The following is an 18,995-nucleotide window of genomic DNA, read 5'->3' on the forward strand; positions in this document are numbered from 1 at the left end:
ACAGCGGCCTCGCCTTTGTGCGAGCCACACCGTGTTTACCCTCCCACTTCCTTGTTCCACTCCAGCGCGAGGGCCATAAACCGCCCGGCTGGCACAGCCGAGCCCTTGGCGGCAGGGGCAGGAGGAAGAGGAGGGAGGGGGATGGCGGCCAGCCCCCTGCTCCGTGCCAGGAGGGCACCCCGGGTGCCGCCGTGGTGGTTGGGAGCGCAGCCCTTCCCCTAGGGCTGGCGCCGCTGCCCGCGGTGGGTCTCTCATGCCCGCTGGCCACCCCCATGCCGGGGTCCGGGGGCGCACCGGGGGGGGAACAGGACCTACTTCCCCTTCTTCTCAGACTTCAGGGGCCGCAACGTGACAGCCCTGCGCGTCGGCGAGTCGTCCGCCCTGGCCTCCATCTTCCTGCTGGCCTTGGCGGGAAACGTCTGGGGCATCTGCCTGCTGGTGCGGCGGCGGCACCGGCTGTGCGCCGCTAACTGCCTCGTCCTCAACCTCTTCTGCGCCGACCTGCTCTTCATCACCGCCATCCCCTTCATCGCCACCGTGCGCTGGACCGAGTCCTGGGTGTTGGGCGACGTCGTCTGCCACATGCTCTTCTACGTGGTGAGCCTCAGCGGCACCGTCGTCATCCTCTCCCTCTCGGCCGTCAGCCTGGAGCGCGTCGTCAGCATCGCCCGGCTGCGCCACGCCGCCTTCCGCCGCCGCAAGGCGCTGGCTGCCGCCCTCCTCCTCATCTGGGGCTTCGCCGCCCTCGCCACCCTCCCGCTCTGCTGCTTCTTCACCGTGGTGCGGCTGCCCGCCGCCGCCGGCGAGGTGAGGGCGAGCGCCGGGGAGGGCCGGCCCGCAGGGCGGCCGCTCCCGCAGGCGCAGGGCGCTGGGCGGCCGGGACCGGGCCGGGGGAGAGCGGGCGCCGGGGGAGAGCGGGCGCCGGGGGAGAGCGGGCGCCGGGGGAGAGCGGGCGCCGGGGGAGAGCGGGCGCCGGGGGAGAGCGGGCGCCGGGAGGCGGGCGCGGGGCCGGCCGGCGGGGAAGGCTCGTCCGCCTCTGTCAGCGAGGGGAGACTACTGCTGGGGAGCGGGCAGCGCTCCGTGTTGCGGGCAGGTGCCGAGGTTGTGCCCGGAGGAGCGGCCGGAGCTCCCCCCGGCAGGGCAGCCCGGGAGACCCGCGCCCGCTGCCGCCGTCGGCAGCGCCGCCGTTCCCTCCCGTCCCGCTCCGCCGGCGGGCCCTCCCTTTAGGGATGAAATGGGCGTCCGCTGGGAATTTTTTGCGTTCCCCAGTGCGGCTCGGAAATCCCCTCTTCGGCACACTGCCACCTTACCGAGCGATCAGCGTCCTGGGAGAGCTGCCCAGCGCATGCGGCAGCCTCTGTACGGAATGCCCGTGCACTGATTTTTCTGCCTAGTATTTTGAAATTAGTACAAAAGTACACCCAACATGGCACTCAAATACATGATTAAGTTTAAGGTCTGTAAGTTTCAATTTTAAAGTTGTCGTTAGCATTTGATGTGAAATTTATGGCAATATTTAGATTGTGGGCAGCACATCGATTTGTAATTGTATGGGCTTTTAAAACCATGGAGTAATACATTAATTGAACATCTGCTCTGTTTGAGTAGAAAGTTTTCACAGGCTCAGTTTAGTCTGCAGCCATTTTCTCTGTAGGCATAGAGGGACATAAGGACAACTTTGTAGTAAAAATAACGGTACAATGTTAATTTTTTTCTTTATTTGTAAATAGGAGATTCAGATTTGCACCTTGGTTTGGCCCAGCATTGCAGGAGAAATAGTTTGGGATGTGACCTTTGCCATTGTTTTCTTTCTAATACCAGGATTAGTCATCGTCATCAGTTATTCCAAAATCTTACAGGTATGTTTTTCCTTTAAATTTTGTTGTAGAACAAAAAATAAGGTAAACAGTAACTAACTAGGCATCAACATATTGTCGCTGAATACAAATACATCTAAAGGGAATAGACATAATTTGCTCAGTAAATGGTAAGTGATATAAAATGAGGCTCTTCAACCTGTACATAACAGCCTATATGTTTCAACTAAGAACATGCTTCAACAGCACATTACTAGAAGCCCAACACAAAGTTTGTCTTTATTTATATGTAGTATTTAATACAATTCTCCATTTATGTGCTGTTCATATTTAAAGACTGTCAATCTCCTAATGCTAAAAGAGTCAAGCATTTGAAGTAACTAAAAACTAGATGTTGCTTTCCTTGAGCCTAAACTCCAGAGTCACAAGGGATTTGTAAGAAAGCAAAGACAGGCAGGACTAGAAAAAATCCATCCCCTTTTAGATGTACTGATTTTCTGCATGCATACAGATCTCGTTAGATTACAATTAATCCTCCACAATTTCAAACTTTGGAAACAAAAACTGTAAATTAAACACTCTGCTCCCACTTTTTTTCTGAGTGGATGTTGTTTAACTGCTGAAATATAGGCCAGGAGGCCAGGCACCACAGAGTTTTAGTCTATATTCTAGCAAGCATGATATTAGTTACCTAAATTCCTCTTAAAACATCTGATTTCTCACCCCTTTCTCTTTCAAAAAGAGAGTGAGAAAGCGCTAGAAATCTTCAAACTAGGTACTGCAAAGCCTAGTTTTTAGCAACTGCACCCAAAAGATTCTTGATTCCTGTATTAGGTAATTAAATTTTTCATACTATATGTAAGGAAGATGACAGGTTTTGGAAAGGAACCTCAAAATACACAGATTATTGAGCATGGAATTAACTGATGAAATGCTGAGCACCCATGTGCTGTGGGTACATGCACCAGAGCTGCACATAGATGTTTCAATGAACCTAGGACCTAGAATCTGGGCTCTACATATACTTACCTATTGATCAGGCTTAAAATCATAGTCAAAATCGTCAGCTCTTAGTTTATGTACACTCTATAAGCTCATTATGACCTTGAGGTAAATGCATTAGGTAAACTTCTTCTAGTGAAGTAAGGCACTTGCCATTTGCAACCTCATATTTGCTGTAGCCAACGAACATACAGTAACTCAGTGGGGAGTCTGAGCCCTTGGAAAGAACTGCAAAAAACTGCAGGCCAAGGAATGCCACAGTCCTTGGTCAGAGACCAGGACAGGAATGGCATTCCTCTTGTCCTTGCAGACTCCAGATTACAACAGGTGAATTTAGAAAACAAAATGGCACATAGGGAGCTAGAAGCCCAAAAAAGTGTTTGGAATACTGGATTATAAAACAGCCCCATGCTGCCATGCTCATGTTTCTTTTCCAACTTGATAACATGGATGCTAAGATGCGTTACCATTTCTCCTGAACTGAAAAAGGAATGAGGCCCATGGCAGGATCCCGTCTGTCATAATTGAATCTTCTCTCTCACACAGCTCTTCAGGAAGCAACCAGAACTCAGCTGGAGAATGTCTTAATCCCTGAGCCATTCCCGAGAGCAGATTCACTCTCACTTCGTGAGAATGCTCCATGATGCCAGTGCATACAGAGTACAATGCTCAGTGTTGCTGGAAGCAGTTCAAAGCATTCATGTATTCAAATAACATAGCATCTGTGATGATGATGATTCACTACAGATATAAAACCTCAAATTTGTTAAAAAATATACTCTACAAATGTATACTTCACAATTTAATCTGAAACTCAGTATTATTTTTATGTAACACTTCCCAGAAGCCTGGCAAAAATGACAGATTAGAAGCCATGATTTGTAATTAAGTTACTTGTTTTTGCACTGTTCCCCCTCTCAGGCAAGACTTAGGTAAGAGGCTGGAACTAGTAAAGACGTTCATGTTCTGAAAGTTAGTTACCTACTCATGTATGCATGACTTCTAAGTTCCTGGTTCTCAGCATGTGGTCCAGATGCCTTGTACTAGGCAGACCAAAACGGGATCCAAAATGTATCACTGCCACCCCATTTCAGTTGAGCACTTCCTTAAGATGCAGTTGCGTCTTATTTACCGCAGTTCTGGTGATTCTTGCATTCTTAGTACTAAGCTGTGCAGCTCCAGCAGGAAAAATGGAGGGTACTTCTATGGGACAGGTACAAAGGTATCTGATGAGGACATTCTGTAGCCGTTTTGAACAGTGGAGGCTGAGGAGGGTACAGAACTTGGTTTTCCTACTTTTACATTAGAAGTGGATATTAGTCCTTTGTATTTTCTGAAACCTTCATTCTTACTAAGGCAGGTTAGGTGCTCTCTAACAACAACTCTTGGATTGGATTGTTTGGAGGAGTTAGCCTAGTTTCTGGATTCCAAATGGGTACAGCAGAAGGTCATCAGGCTGGAATAGTTTTACATGCCCAAAACATCAGAATTCTCTGCCCTTTTTAAATCGGGGAAGCAGCTACTGAGACTGTCCCCTTCTCAGGCTCAGCAGCTGCTGAGAAGCCCATGTTTGGATCATGAGTTTTGATTTATACGCCTACATTCTGTTGAAATCTTTTGTAGATGTCTAAGTTCTTAATGAATATTTATTCTAGGCCATCTATCTCTGTGACAAATCCAGAAAACTGCAGAAAGAATGACAAATTGCTCAACATATATACAACCATTTTCATCCTAAGCTGAACCAGGAAGCTATTAAGTATTACTAGTATTAGTGTTATCCTTCCTTTGGTTATTGCTGAAGGGAAGTGTCACACATAAAAGTGGCAGGAAGAGTCTTACACCTTTTGACTTTCCTACTTAGACAGCAAATTGATCCAGACTTTTGAAAATACCCGTTCTTTACCCATGCAGGGGGTAAAATGGCATCTCAATTATTCAGCATAAATATTTGTTTGCTAAATCTTTCAATTTTATTTTATTTGCATCAGATATGTGAAAGTAACAGACTTATTTGTGCTATGCCAACTTCAATGAAGACAGGGATGTAGAGCATGAGATTTAGAGTTTTCTGCAAGCCATTGAGATTCAATATTCTACTTAATGACAGATGATTCACACCCATGAATACTAGATTCCCAAACTACCCATAGTCTGGTTTATTACATCAGACAGTACTTTTACAAGACACAGATTTTCATAGTGACAAAAGGATCTGTAAGATTTCAGGTTAGTCCATAGAAAGCAATTCTGACTACTGACTGAAAAACTAGACGTTTACACAAAACTTTACGTAAAACCCCATTCACTTTTAAAACATAACATGATTTAGTTACCATAATAAATTTATGCTCCTTCTAATACCTACCTTGTAATATCAGCATGGCTGTAAGAGAATTGGATTGTATTCCTTCTTGCACATCAACAGGATTGTTAACTATGTTCCAGTTTGCATTTGTGAAAAAAATCAATGGGTTTATTTAGATAGAACAAATGAGGTCATAATTTGAAGTTAATGGGATTTCATGAGTAATTAAGGCTCTGTTTTATGCTGAAAAGTATTTATGGCTGGTAGAGAGCCATGAGGAGAACAACCAGCTTGACTAATATTGAGGTGAGTTCACCGCTGAGAGGAAAAAAAATTGCTAGTAAAGTGAGAACGTTTGAAATGGAACCATTGACAAAAAGTAAAAATGGAATTCTTCAATGCCTTTCTTGTAGTCACTTTTCAAAACAGAAACATCATGTGCCAAGATTTACTTTTACACTTGTAAAAATGCATTAATAATTCTTCTAGTTTTCAGTTAAAGTTACTTTCTTCTCTTTTACTGCAGATTACAAAATCATCAAGAAGGAGTTTAAATGCTGGTTTAGCCTACTCAGAAAATCATCAGATTCGTGTTTCCCAGCAAGATTACAAACTATTCCGAGCCCTCTTTGTGTTGATGATCTCTTTCTTCATCATGTGGAGCCCAATTATAATAATTATTCTTTTAATTTTAGTCCAGAACTACAAACAAGATTTAAATATTTTGCCATCAGTTTTCTTCTGGATAGTATTATTCACTTTCGCCAACTCTGCTGTCAATCCAATTTTGTATAATGTTGCCCATTTCAGACGTAAATGTCAGGAAATTCTTCTCTGTTGTACAGGGAACCCTGTAAGGCATGGGGCTGGTACAGAAACCACTGCAAGAAGAAGTAACCATGAACAACCAAATTTGTCTTTCATTACCAGATAATTATTTAAAGTCTGAGCTGTGCCACACTTTGGATGTTAATGTCTACACTATCCCAGGTTGAACAGGTCACTATGTTATAGTATTATATGCCAGAGGAGGAAAAAACCCGCTAAATCTGTATTTTTAATTCCTGTAGGTAAAATTCTCTTGACTTCACTGCTTTGCCTCAGTAAGATTTGGACAATTTAATCCAATGGATTGAATTCTCCACTTACACTGAAATAAATAGGAATATGGCAGTGAACTTGGTGAATGTAAAATAGTTGAAATAAGTACTTACCAGATGAATTAATTTCTATGAGGGTACATTTTCAGTTGGCATAAATGTCATTAAATTTAATGAAGTTACAGTGAATCTATATCAAAAGGGCACCTGATAAATTTTTAGTCTTTATTTTCTACAGACTAAGAGATCAACTTTCTAGTGAAAGTGTACATCCTCAGAAAGCATCTGCTCTTTTTTTTAATCCCATTTAAATAAGGCACTTGATTATACACTTAGATAACTGACTGCCTGAACATAGGTTTGAGGAGACTAACCAATTTTGTGCAGGAAACAAGATGATAAACATGTATTATCACCAAGTGAATGACCAGTTTGGTTCCATCTCAGATTAAAAATATAGACCTGATGCCTGTTAATTTATAAATAAAAAGAAAATAAATAAATGTTTACTTGTCCTGTGTAAAATAGTTCTTTTAAAAAGATGTGTATTTTTTATGTCTTCAGTAGTCATGTAATAAAGTTAATCAGTGATACATAGGGTCACTGAAGTTCCTTCCTCCTTTCTAAAATGCTATTGGGAACAATTTCCAGTATTTCCTAGAAAAAAGATGATGTTGTGTTTGAAAGGAAATTAAAATACAGATATATTCTTTTTTTTTAATTAAAACTCTTTTAGTCAGAAATTGAAACCACTAAAAAAAAGAAAGATAAAATTCTAAGTTATTGCCATCTGTCACCAACTCAAAACAGTGTATTAAGATAATGGTTTACTAATAAAACCAATGTCTACATATGTACAGATTTGCATACAAACAATTTGCATCCCCTGTAATCCAAGTTTATTGAAGTGTTTCATTGGTTTATTAACAAGGTGAGCTACACAGCTCAGATAAATATATTCAAAATCTAAATGAAGCCATTTGAAAGGTTTTCAAGAGAACACCCAATCAAAGTGTTAACTTTACATCCATGGTGCTGTTACATGGTTTCTTTCCATAGTTTTGGATCTCCTTAAGAGCAAAATCCTGAAACACACACACACAAAAAATTATTTTCAACCACACTAGACAAAATTAAAATATACAAACTTTCACCAAATTTTAAATGCATACTTATCTAATTTCTTTAAAATGCTCTTGAGCCCAGCAGTGTGTTACTTGTAATGATCATGCCAATACCTTGCTCTGCAGTTTACAATTCCAAAGAATTTTCAACTTGGAACAAAACAGGAATTCATCTACCTGTCCTGAGCATTTTAATACTTTAGCAAACAAGGTACTGGATAGATCAATGATAAACGAGTTATTTATTTAACAAGCTTCAAATTACTTGCCTTTTAAAGATTATTAATTTAAGAGTGTCTTTCAACAAAATAAGAATCTCCTGACCTCCAAAACTTCTAATGGCAATAGTAAATTAGCTGAAGGAACATACCACTCTTTAATTCACAATTTTTTCTTCTAGCAAATACTAACAGCAGATTCAGCTTTCAGCTCTACTAACATGACATCATATTGTATTTACAAGTAGTCCCACTGTGATATCCACACTCACATTGCATAACTTAAAGCAAGAGACTAAGTGTATCATAGCTTGATCCATATTTGGAAAGGAGCTACCATCAGAAATGCAATGTAAGTTACAGCCAAAAATCTCATCATTTCCTAGGCTTCTCTTTTGCCTTAAAGAACCAGATATTTTAGATTTTTTTTTCCATCAAGGTAAGTTTTGTACATCTATTAGTGTTTGGAGGGAACTTAACTTGAGTACGGTATTAATTTAAAAAGTTAATGAAAAATCTTTGGGGAAAAAAAAATTAGCTTCAAGACATAGGCAGAGTATGCACAATTAGAAACAGATACAAGCCTGTTCTTGCAGCATCTATTGATGTCAGTCAGAATTTTACCACAATAACAATGGAATGCAGGTCAGTACAAATAACCGAAGTTGGCTTTTTTTGCTACTAATTCTGTAGCTCTTAATAGCACAATTAAAACTAAAGTAGCAAGGCTTCCAATCCCCACATAAGGAATTAAGTGAATTTTGTAAGTTTCTGATATAAAGCTTTCAATAGATGTTTTTTTCAGTTTAGCTCACAATCATTCTCTCATTCCCAAATGTACTTGCTTTGCAGGAACTTGGCTTAATGATACTGGAGAATTCAGAATCAACTAACACTATGGTAATTACAGGTCCTGATCACAGTGAGGGGAAAATGCAAATTGCTGGCTTTATGTTTCATTTATGCTTTGGTGCTGGGCTCATAAAGATAAACTCTGGCATAATCCTCAATAAAAAGCTGACAGTATTAAGGACTTGGGCTACTATTTTTCATTTACAAACAGTACGGAACTCACACAGTCTTATCAGACACTGCACTCAGTGCCTAACATCTGAATATAAATTAGGATAGCAGACAAAGAATACAGCACTTGGTGCAACTTGGTAGATTTGATATTTCTGTAACAAACTAGAGGCAGCATGATCAACTTTTAAATTAAGGTTAGGAAGTCAAAGAATATTTAACTTTCAAAAGACATTCTGAGCTTTTATTTTAAAATTACATTATTGGTTCTATACTCTGTGGAAAAACACAAGCATTGTATTATATAGAAGTTCTGAGATATTTGAAAAAGTTATATAACAAATTATGAATAAATGAATATATTCAATTTTTCTTTTTGGTTTATACTTTCTTGCAAAGATTGACAATACATTTATTGCCTTGCAAGCCTCATATAGTGTAGAAATAATAGAAACACAGATTCCACCATGCTGAATCAGACCAGTACTTGGACTAGCCCAATATCCTGATATTACAGTGGGATAGTACTTTCTCTGGGTTTGACAGAAATGCAAGGAACCACCATAGCACACATCTCTCAAAGTCACAGCACAACAGCTGTATATCTACACTTTATCTTAGATTTAATACAAAAACATCCCTAATCTCTTTTTTTCCTCATCTTCAGAGATTTTTATTCTTCCTGTATTTCATTTGAAGAGCAGTGAATGCAGCATTCAAAACAAAGTATCATCAATTTATATAATGACATTGGTTCTTTTCTATCCTACCCTTTATGCAATCATACACATCATTCACAAAAGCCAATTTCATTTGCATTTATGATGTCTCTTAGTCTTGACTGCCTTAAATCCCAACTGTCTTTTATGTTGTCTCCAAATTCTCCTTCAAGACAAAATTTCTATTTTCATTGTTGTCAGGCACTTTTTCCAGGTCACTAATCAGTATTCTAAACACCACCTACCTTAGCAGATCTTTCAGGCACCCTGTTATCAGCATACCTACTTTACAACATGGCAATATATTACTCTCTGTTTATAGATCAGATGAACAGGTAATAGAGGCACAAGAGCTGACTGTGCTCATCTGTTCTGACTTTCTTTATAATACACAAAAGTTCCTTCAGTCAATCCCAGTTTATTCTAACATGTCATTTAGAAAAGCCTTTAATCTTGATTTACAGATTTCAGTGATGAAGAACATAGAACAGCTCTTGGTAAACTGTTCCAAAGGTTAATGACCTTTGGAGTTAAACAAGTGGCTATTTATTTCTGCTCTGAATGTGTCCAGTTTAAAGTTCCATCCATTTTAATTTATTATTATTATGTTTGCAAGTCCCTTATTATCCAATTCCAATTGCTTGTGTGGGCAACCACAGACTTTGCTCAGGTCAGCCTTTAACCTCTTTCTGATGAGAAAAGACCAAGGTCTTTGAAGCACTCACCAGAGGACACATTTTACAAACTTTCAATTTTTTTCTCTGCTTTTCTTTGAAACTTCTAATTCATCCTTGGTACCCCTTCCAGTTATGATTATCATCAAATGTGACATAGCAAGCAGACCTATGCCAAGCACAACAGTCTCATATGAGTCTGTAACTTAATCTTTTGCATCCTTGGTTTATGCATCCAAGAATCACATTAACTCTTTTAGTCACAGCATTACATTGGGAATTCACATTAAGCTGATTCACCAGTCACTTCTTCTGTAGATATCGTGTTTTCCAGAATGCAAGGTTGGGGATAGGGACAAGTACATCACTATTTTATTTGTCCTGAATATTCTAATCTATCTTCTTCATTCTTTACTATTCCCAACTCTGGGTGTAATCTTTATTAGTAAGTATATTACATTTTCTTCTAGATCATTGATTAAAGTAGCATAAATTACCATTTGGTTTTTTCTAATATATTTGAGCACAAGTGAGCTAATTTTTATCCTTCCCTGTGTTGCAAGCTCAGCCTGACTATATGACTCAATATAGGGTCATACTTCCAGTATGAGGGGTATGTCCCACAACCCTTTGTTAAACAGTTGGCATGAGGACCTGTGAGAAAGGGTCTGCTATAAGGTGTCCTTTCTAAGACTTCTGATATTCCTTAAAAGCCTTTTATGAAGAATTATTCAAAGAAGTTTTTGAAAATACATTATATTCCCTTCAACAACTATTTTGTTGAGAAAGGCAAAGAGTTCTGATTAAAGAGACACAATTTCTTTTTACAGCAACTATGAAGTTTCTTCTTACTATGTTTACTCATACTACATTGATTTAATTGTTTTACAACTTCCTCTAATTATTGTTTCAGCTGATGCGATGTGCTGCATAAAAAGCTATACACCTTAGGTCTCCTTCAGATAAGGGAAATAAAAGTTGGAAATAACTTACTACAAGCTCCAGTTTTCAAAAGACAGTATTACAGCCACTAAGTAAAAGACTTCATGCATTTGCTATTTAATGAGCAAGAGACTCCTAGTGCTTTAGTCATTAAACCCTGGAATAAAATTCTTCAGAAAAAAATGTTCTTACCATTATGAACGATAACTCTGTATTTTCTGTCCAAGCAGAGGTCTATCTGCCTTTGTCTGATAATTTTCTGTGCCTCTGGAGGCAATCCCTTGGGGTCCCGGGAGAACACAAAGGAATAGCTATCAGCACAAGTGCCATCTTCATTTAGTTGGCGGCAGGAGTAATGAAGAGCATACGTATCATAATCTGTGTCCACTACCCAGTGATCATCATCTGGAAGAAAGCATAGCAAAGAAGCAAAGGTGTTAGAGACACAAGTAAAATCTAGTAAATCTAAAGAGATTGCTGCCATAACTCTGTGAAGAAAATAATATGATGAAGATTGGTATAAATGATAACAGATTAGCTCTTAGTTTATTCCTGTGTGCAGTATTTAATTCCATGTTTTGGGGGGAGTTTGATTTTTTTTTTTTTTTTAAATAAGCATATTTATCCAGGACAGTGATGGAGAGAAGAGGAAATGGTTGGCAGCACTGCTTCTCCTCTAACATGGGCACAGAACAAGAGCAACATAAAGAAGTGCTAATAAATGCCTTGTAAATCCATGCCTGAACATCATTATAAAATGTGCCAACAAACACAAAAAAGAACCATGTATTACAGTAGCTACCATGAAGTACAAAGGAAGTTTTCTTATTTTCACCAAAAAAGGGGAACAGTCAGACAGAAAATAGTTAAAAAAACAGAGAAGCCAAATGTGCTCTTGGTCGTTCTAGTCATGCTCCAGATTACTCAAGACCATAACTATTTTCCTACCAGGGATGTTACTTAAACTGTATTTTTAAGGAAAAAGATTATCATGCAGTTTCCACGTGTTAGAAGTGTATTTGCTACAAACTCTAGCATAAACCCTCTTCTCAAAATGCAGTTAAAATTTCAGAGAATTCTTAACTATTTAGCTAGGTAATCTGATAAATACCTGGTCACACTGACACCCTGTGCTAACAGAAGCGAACCTAGGTGTTTGCAGCAAAAAGCGTCATCTCTGCAGCTTCCTCTCCTAGAGCAAATGATCCTTCCTTGCATTATGTGTGTGCTGGTGAAAGCAACACTGTATGTTCTCTTCCCCACCTCTCCTGTGGGTGGGGACTAGTTTTTAGAAAGGTAGAATCTGGGGTCAGCCAGCAATCTGAAGTAACCCTGAAAACATGATTCAGCAGCATGCTGTGAGGAGATTCGGCAACGATTAAAGAGCAATTGGCATCCAAAGGATTCTTTGTAACTGTGTCTTTGGAGAGAGTGGAGCTCCAATCACTTCCAAATTCCACCTGCTTCTCTTGGAAACAATCCATGGAAATGTCTTGAGCTACAAGTGTCTGAATCTCTACTTGGCTCAATAAACTAATTTTGCGTAGGGTGTGACAGATGACAGAAAAATATGAATATATATATACTGGATCATATTTGTTTCTTAAAACAGATAAATCTCTACATTTTCAGACATAAGACCAAGCAAACTAACAGTTGCAAAACCCTCTTTCCTGCTCGGCCAAGTCTGATGTTAGGCTTTTCAGAGAGAACAGAAGCATCTGGTAACTGAGTTCTGAACTAAAACAAGACTTAAAATACTTCATCTGCCTTTCATTTCTTTCCAAACAGTGACCTTCAATTATATCGTTGGATAACAAACAGAAGAAATACAAAGATACACAAAGGCCTGGTCTTCACTTGTTTCAAGAAAGCCAACCATCTGTCCCATATAAAAAATTGTGATTACCTTGTTCACATTAAGGCTGTGCTGTATGATAGTTATTACATATTTTAAGTGTGTTTAAGAAATCCAACACTACTTTTTCCTTCCCCAGCACGGTCACACAACATAACTAGGGTCCCAAGTACTTCTGCATCTTCTATAGGCAAGTACTCACTTCCTTTCTGCAGAAAAGAGGCAACACCCCAGTACTTCATCTTGAACTTGGCAGGATCCTCTGTGTCAGTGAAAGAGCCAATCATGTCAGCACAGACATCCCAGTTACTGTAGCCAGAGGGAAAAAAACCATCACATTCAAACCTAACAGCACAGATTCCGTGTGACTGTGTGACTAGTGCAGGGATAGCAGGTAGGATTAGAGCACCAGTAAGTGCAGCAGAAGCTTAGCAAAATGGAACAAGAGGAAGACTGCAAACAGCTTACTTGAAGAGTCTGACTCTGCCCTTTGCAGTGGCACTCATTTGTCCATTCTCATCTACGGTGAACTGGGCTACCACATTGTCCTGCAGAAACAGCCCCTCAGGATCTTTTTTTGCCATGGCATACCAGGTGCCACTGTACTGCAAGGAAATAACAAAGGCTGCAGTTAGACCTAGAAGTATGGAAAACATTACAAAGAGACATTACAAATTAGGGGAGGTGACAGAGGGGACGACATGCAGATCTTTGACACCATGCCTCAAAGTTGTACCTAAGAAACAAATCTAGCTGTTCCAACAGCATAAACCCACCAATATGTCCTAGTGCAGCAAGGGTTTGTGAAAGAATTGACATTTTTTGGTATCTTATTTGTATCTGCAGTTCTCCAGTATTTAGAATACAAAATTTGGTGGGAAGAGGATAACAACTGGCAGATCTTGACAGACCTATGTATAAATGTTCTTTCCTTGCAATGATGTCTGAAAACACCAGAGTATTAACTTTCATAGAAACAACAAAATCACTACACTCCTTTTGTTTAGACCATACAGTTTGAGACCAGTCTGCTAAACCTCAGTTTCTGCAGTATTCCTTCATCAGATGCATCAGGAACCAGCATCTGTGAGGTGTGGGCAACATCACACACTTCTGCTTTTTCTCAGTATTGCAGTCTGTGACTTCGAGTGAAAATGTGAACACACTGGTGTTACTGAATGCCAGATTTCGTAGCCTTGGAAGAGGAGCTAGGCAAGACACCACAGATCCAGGAGAGAAAGAAGATTTACCCTGGTCTTGTCGAAGTTCTCCATGACTTTGAAGCTGCTTACTCGGCAGTCCCGCTCCGCTGTGCTGCTGCCCAGCAAGGCCAGCAGCAGCAGCAGCCAGGGCAGAGCTCTCTCCGTGTGGGCCATCCCGTCCCTGCAGCAACAGCAAACAGAGAATAGCATCAGAAACAGGCTCTGTCACACAAGCGAGGAAGGGAGGAAGGCTGCCCTGACAGGTCCCCAGGGCATCGTGCAGCTTTCCCTGATGCATGCGCAGGCAAGGCACTCGGCTGTCCCCAGCCCACCACAGGAGGGTCCCTTACAGGCAGTGCCGGTCCCTGTGGCCTCTTGAGAGCCCAAATGTTGATGGCAGTGGCAGGGTGCCCAGACAGGGAATGCTTTATGTAGTCCTGGGGCTTTCGCAACCCCCTGAGGTACAAAGCCAGCATTGGAGGGGGAGTAGGGAGGCGGGTTGATGCAAGCTGCAGGCTGGGGCCCCTTCATAACAGCCTCTTGCATAACACGCATGGGCTCACGTGGTCTTTGACCCTGACCTGCAGCCAAGCAGGCGCTAGGATCAATTGCCTCTTTTTGGTTTTCCTAACCCAAAGGCAGAGCTTACACCTGGGGGAAGGGGTGTGCACATGTGTGGGGAGAACAAAGGAAAAGAGAGGCACCCCATCTTTGCACGGGGGAGAATGAGCTGCCTTCACCTCCTCTGTGATTTTACACACTGCAGTCCAAAGTCCTTATTACGCAATGTGCTCAACCCAGTTACAAGGTGCAGACCTGTTTTCTCCACCTCCCCCCCAAATCCCTTTCCTCTCTTCCCCTGATAAACAGTGGCAAACATCATACTTGCAAGTTTCTGCTCAAGTTTCTGACAGCCTGGTGCTGCCAGAACCTCTTCAGGTCCTCATGACCTCCTGCTTCCCAAAGGCTGGCTTGGGTGCTAAACCATCTCATGAGTGGCTCCCAGAGAGAGGAACTGGGGCGCTGCAAATCTTCAGGAGGGCAAAAGAGCACCTTTGTGTGGTACTGCAAAGGTAACAGGATGTATGTGTGGCCTGCAAATACCCGAGTGCATGTACATACCACATCTGGCTCTTTTGACATCAATTTTAAATCAGAGTTTCCAGAATTTCTCTTCTGTTTTTGGCAAACTGTTTTCAGTTATATAAAGCATTATTGTTTTCTCCTGTCCAGGCAAGTTTTGCTGCCTCTCAGTCAATATTTGTTCTATAGTTTCAACATCTTTAGGAAGCATTAGAGAAAACCTGTTAATTATTTTCTAGACATGTAACCAGAGCAGGATAGGAATGATTGTTACCAAGAGAACTAACTCACCTACTTTTTTCACCTCACAATTTTGAAAGAATAAAGGCAGACGCCTGTTTGTTGAAAGGTCTGTGTTTGTTACTTTAAGAATTAAGCAAAAATATAATTTAAATATGGAGATACCAATGTAGTATAAAAAATGCTTCAATAGTAGCTGATGTACAGAATTAAAACAATTTATTCAGCATGGCCTTTCCCAGAAATTTACTTTAGCGTTCTATTCCTTTCATATGTTCATAAAAATATTAAACCTTTTACTGTTGCTGCCATTTAAAATCTTTTTCATCTGTAATGCAAAGAGTGGCACAGTCTGTTTGATTTATCTTCCTTTTCTGCTTTGTGTTGGATTCTTTTTTGCATAGAGAGTATATTTTTGTTCACTTTCTCAAACATCAAATGTTCAGGGCTGTTCCAAGTCTGCTCTGAAGCCTTTGATTCCCTGGCTTACATCAGACACTAAAAATTCCATTTTGTTTAATATTAAGCTTCCATTTGGAGTAAAGAACATATTTAACACAGGCAACCAGAAAGTTTGATGCATATTAATTGTCCTGGAACTTTCAACAGTAGTCTTTCAATAAGCCAACGTTTCCATTTTTAAACTGAGATTTTCAAGTTTGGTAATTCCCGCAGAGACTGAAGAGAAGCAGCAATCTATATCCCTCTGGTGGCTTTTAGAACCTTGTGCCAACCTCTGGCAATGGTGATGCCAGGTATATATATGCATTTTTACAAAACTTTTACAAAACACTCACTAGTCTTAATATATGAATTCATCATACTTACAAGATCAAAATCAACATGGATTTTCTTTGTTCAGTGTCTCACATGACTGATAGTAAGAAGAGGGATTATAGCTTAATTTATAAGCTTTAAATCTATTACTTTCTTTAATACCAAAGGAAAAAAATATTTCTTTATTCTCTGCCAATTTGTGAAACACTATTATTTCTCCTAAGTTTGTCTTCTTCAAAAATCTGTATACTGTTTTATATTCCCAGAGAGGTTCTTCCAGGATCAAAACTATTCCTATAAAATTTTGTCAATAACATAATTATCCATAAAAATTCTATGGCAGAAGTTTTCAAAGGAGTCTACAGTCACTTGTCCAAATGAATCAAAACCTGATGAGATTTGACCACCTCTGAAAATCTAGTCAATAGTCCCATCATACTTACTGCATGTTGTCCTCAGCAGTTTTACAGACAGGAGACCAATCCAGGCTTCACTGAAACAAAAATTTACTTCTGTTAATAATTTTTAATAAGATCAGTTCTAAATATGTGCAAGAGGCATTACAGTCTCTTAAATTAATCTGAGGTCATCAAGAAAAATAAATCAGAAACATATAATTTTGTATTAGCCACGGCACAACATTTCTTTGTGTGCCTCCACTGATTTCTGCAATGTTTGGCAGCTTGTACTGGTGGAGGTGCGTGGCAGAGACTTAGTAATTCTAACTTCTAAATCATTCTGCTCCTCAAGTCCGGGATCTCTACAAACTCTATGCAATGCCTGAGAAAACTCTTATTTTGAACTGTTATCATTGTGGATTTGTGGGAGCACATCTACAGTGAAGTCACACCAGTATTTCCCAGTCAGATTTCAACAACTGCAGAAGAGGACCTGGGCAAGTCAGTACAATTTGAAGGTGACATAGTAAAAGCTTGGCTATATGCCTCTTCTGGTTTAGCTATACTTCCAACTCTGCCTACCTGAGACACAGCTTACATTAATGAAGTCCTTTCACAGTTACAGCTAAAGCACTTCTTTGGTTCAATGAGACAAGCTTTTCAGGCAAAAAGGCTCCTCTGTTGTCAGTTACATCTAGATTGGGAGTGTATTGGAGGAGAGATGGAAGGTTGCTGGCAGACTAGCATCGTTATGGCAATTCAAGGGTGAATTTTTTCTCAGTCCTAACAGATGTAGCTATGCCAGCACAACTATGTAAACTCATAAACAGTATAAACTTTGCCTCAGTTAATCATAATTTGGATTGACTTGGGCTATGGGTTTGGTTGAGAAATGATGCCAGCAAGTGATCCTCATTCAGATCCTTGGAAGCTGGATATACCCCTTGCAGATCTGTACTTCTCAAGGAAAGAGAAAGGAACAGAATTTGGGCCAGGATTTCAATTGATTCTGAGAGCAATGTGCATAGATCAAGTCAGTGGCATCAAATGATTGATGGGTCCTGGGAAGGCTCAGACAATTAAACTTAAAAGAATTACTAAAATATTGATAAAACATAAACATGCAAATAACCTCTAATGTAAAGCATACATTTACAAAACTTGTGGTAAGTTCAACACCAAGCTTGATAAATTTCATATATGACTTTCCATTCCAATGTTTGAAGGTGGAAGCATATTTTGAGTATTATAGAAAGTTTTTTAAAAGTCAGTATGTATCTTTTGGAACCATGTTTAATTTAAGTGGGAAAAAAGTCTTCTACATTTGAATTTTGCCAAGAGGCCAAAAAAGGGGCTAACTTCTGGCAGTGATTCTGTGATTGAAATATTTTTTACATTAATAGCCTGTAAAATTCTGCAACATTTTCCATTAGGAATAGCAACAGAAAATACATAGAAAAGGTCAATTTTCAAAGGAAATGGCAGAAAAAAGCTTTCATTGTAGGAGTTATTTTAGTTTCATTTATGTCTTTATAATAAAAAGAAAGAAACAACAGTCAAATTACTATTTAAAAAAATTTTAACACTGCAACATTGAAGGTTTAAATATTAAAAGAACCAGAATTTTATTTGTGGTCACAAGAATAAGCCTAGCTCTTAGGAGAAAGCTGGCTCAAAGAACTGGTAATAGGAAATGGAGCATCCATTTCCAGCCAGACTGCACATAGATTGAAAGGCTTTTTGCTGTCTTATGGTTATTTATTTATAGAGTGCCATTCACAAACATGGGTATCCATTAAACTCTTAGAGGCAGATTTTGCAGGGGAATGAATGACTGCTGTGTGCACAGAGCAGTAGATTCAAGCGTAGCCACTGCCCTGTGGAACCAGATTCCTATTAACAAGCGACAAGAAGTGGCATGAGCGGAGCCAAGGAGCTCCGTGTACTTTGTAAGGGACAACTATGTACACTGTCACCACCACAACTGTTCCCCTTGGTGGCAGTCTGAGTACAGAGGTCAAGGACAGAATGGAATTGAAAAGATTGGCCTTTGCACCATGCCAGCCTGTGCGCTACCTGTTTTTGTAATTTATTGACGTGACATTCTGCTTAAGGAGTAAAATTATATTGAACTCTTTTATAAACAATATTTAAACAAACCTAGTTTAAAATGGTACCCTTATTCTCTTTAGCAAACCTTTCTGAGGACTGATTTTGAATTGGTTTTTTAGATACATAACTGAAATGGAAACAACTTGAAACAAAGATGTAAAGTTTGCCAACAGGCTAGCCAGCCCAGTGAGGAGGGCTTTAAACTATGAATGATGAAAGACATGGACATACTGGAGTGAGTCCAGCAAAAAGCCATGCAGATCATTGAGCAGTAAGAGAATCTGACAAAAGGAGAGGCTGAGAGAGCTGAGCCTGTTCAGCCTGAAAAGGAGGCTCAGGGGGATCTTATCAAGTGTGTAAATATCTGGCAGGAGGGTATGAAGAAGACAGTCAGACCT

General features: G+C 40.1%; 2 protein-coding genes across 2 annotated transcripts; one reads left to right on the top strand and one right to left on the bottom strand.

Annotated features, from left to right (window-relative positions):
* The first annotated feature begins 257 nt into the window (after positions 1–257).
* On the top strand, positions 258–6,730 carry FFAR4 (free fatty acid receptor 4). Its single transcript, XM_030030840.2, is given in 4 exon segments — positions 258–296; positions 298–807; positions 1,731–1,859; positions 5,654–6,730. Coding segments are annotated over 4 exon segments (1,071 nt in total). The 5' UTR covers positions 258–272; the 3' UTR covers positions 6,062–6,730.
* A 379-nt stretch (positions 6,731–7,109) lies between these two features.
* Positions 7,110–14,487, bottom strand: RBP4 (retinol binding protein 4). Its single transcript, XM_030029722.2, has 6 exons — positions 14,338–14,487; positions 14,036–14,168; positions 13,254–13,390; positions 12,988–13,094; positions 11,120–11,332; positions 7,110–7,312 (listed from the first exon to the last, which is right to left on the bottom strand). The coding sequence occupies exons 2-6, from the start codon at positions 14,159–14,161 to the stop codon at positions 7,299–7,301; spliced, it is 597 nt and encodes a 198-aa protein (XP_029885582.1). The 5' UTR covers positions 14,162–14,168; positions 14,338–14,487; the 3' UTR covers positions 7,110–7,298.
* Positions 14,488–18,995: the final 4,508 nt, after the last annotated feature.

The sequence above is a fragment of the Aquila chrysaetos genome, chromosome 11, assembly GCF_900496995.4.
Source record: "Aquila chrysaetos chrysaetos chromosome 11, bAquChr1.4, whole genome shotgun sequence".
NCBI classification, from domain to species: Eukaryota; Metazoa; Chordata; class Aves; order Accipitriformes; family Accipitridae; genus Aquila; species Aquila chrysaetos.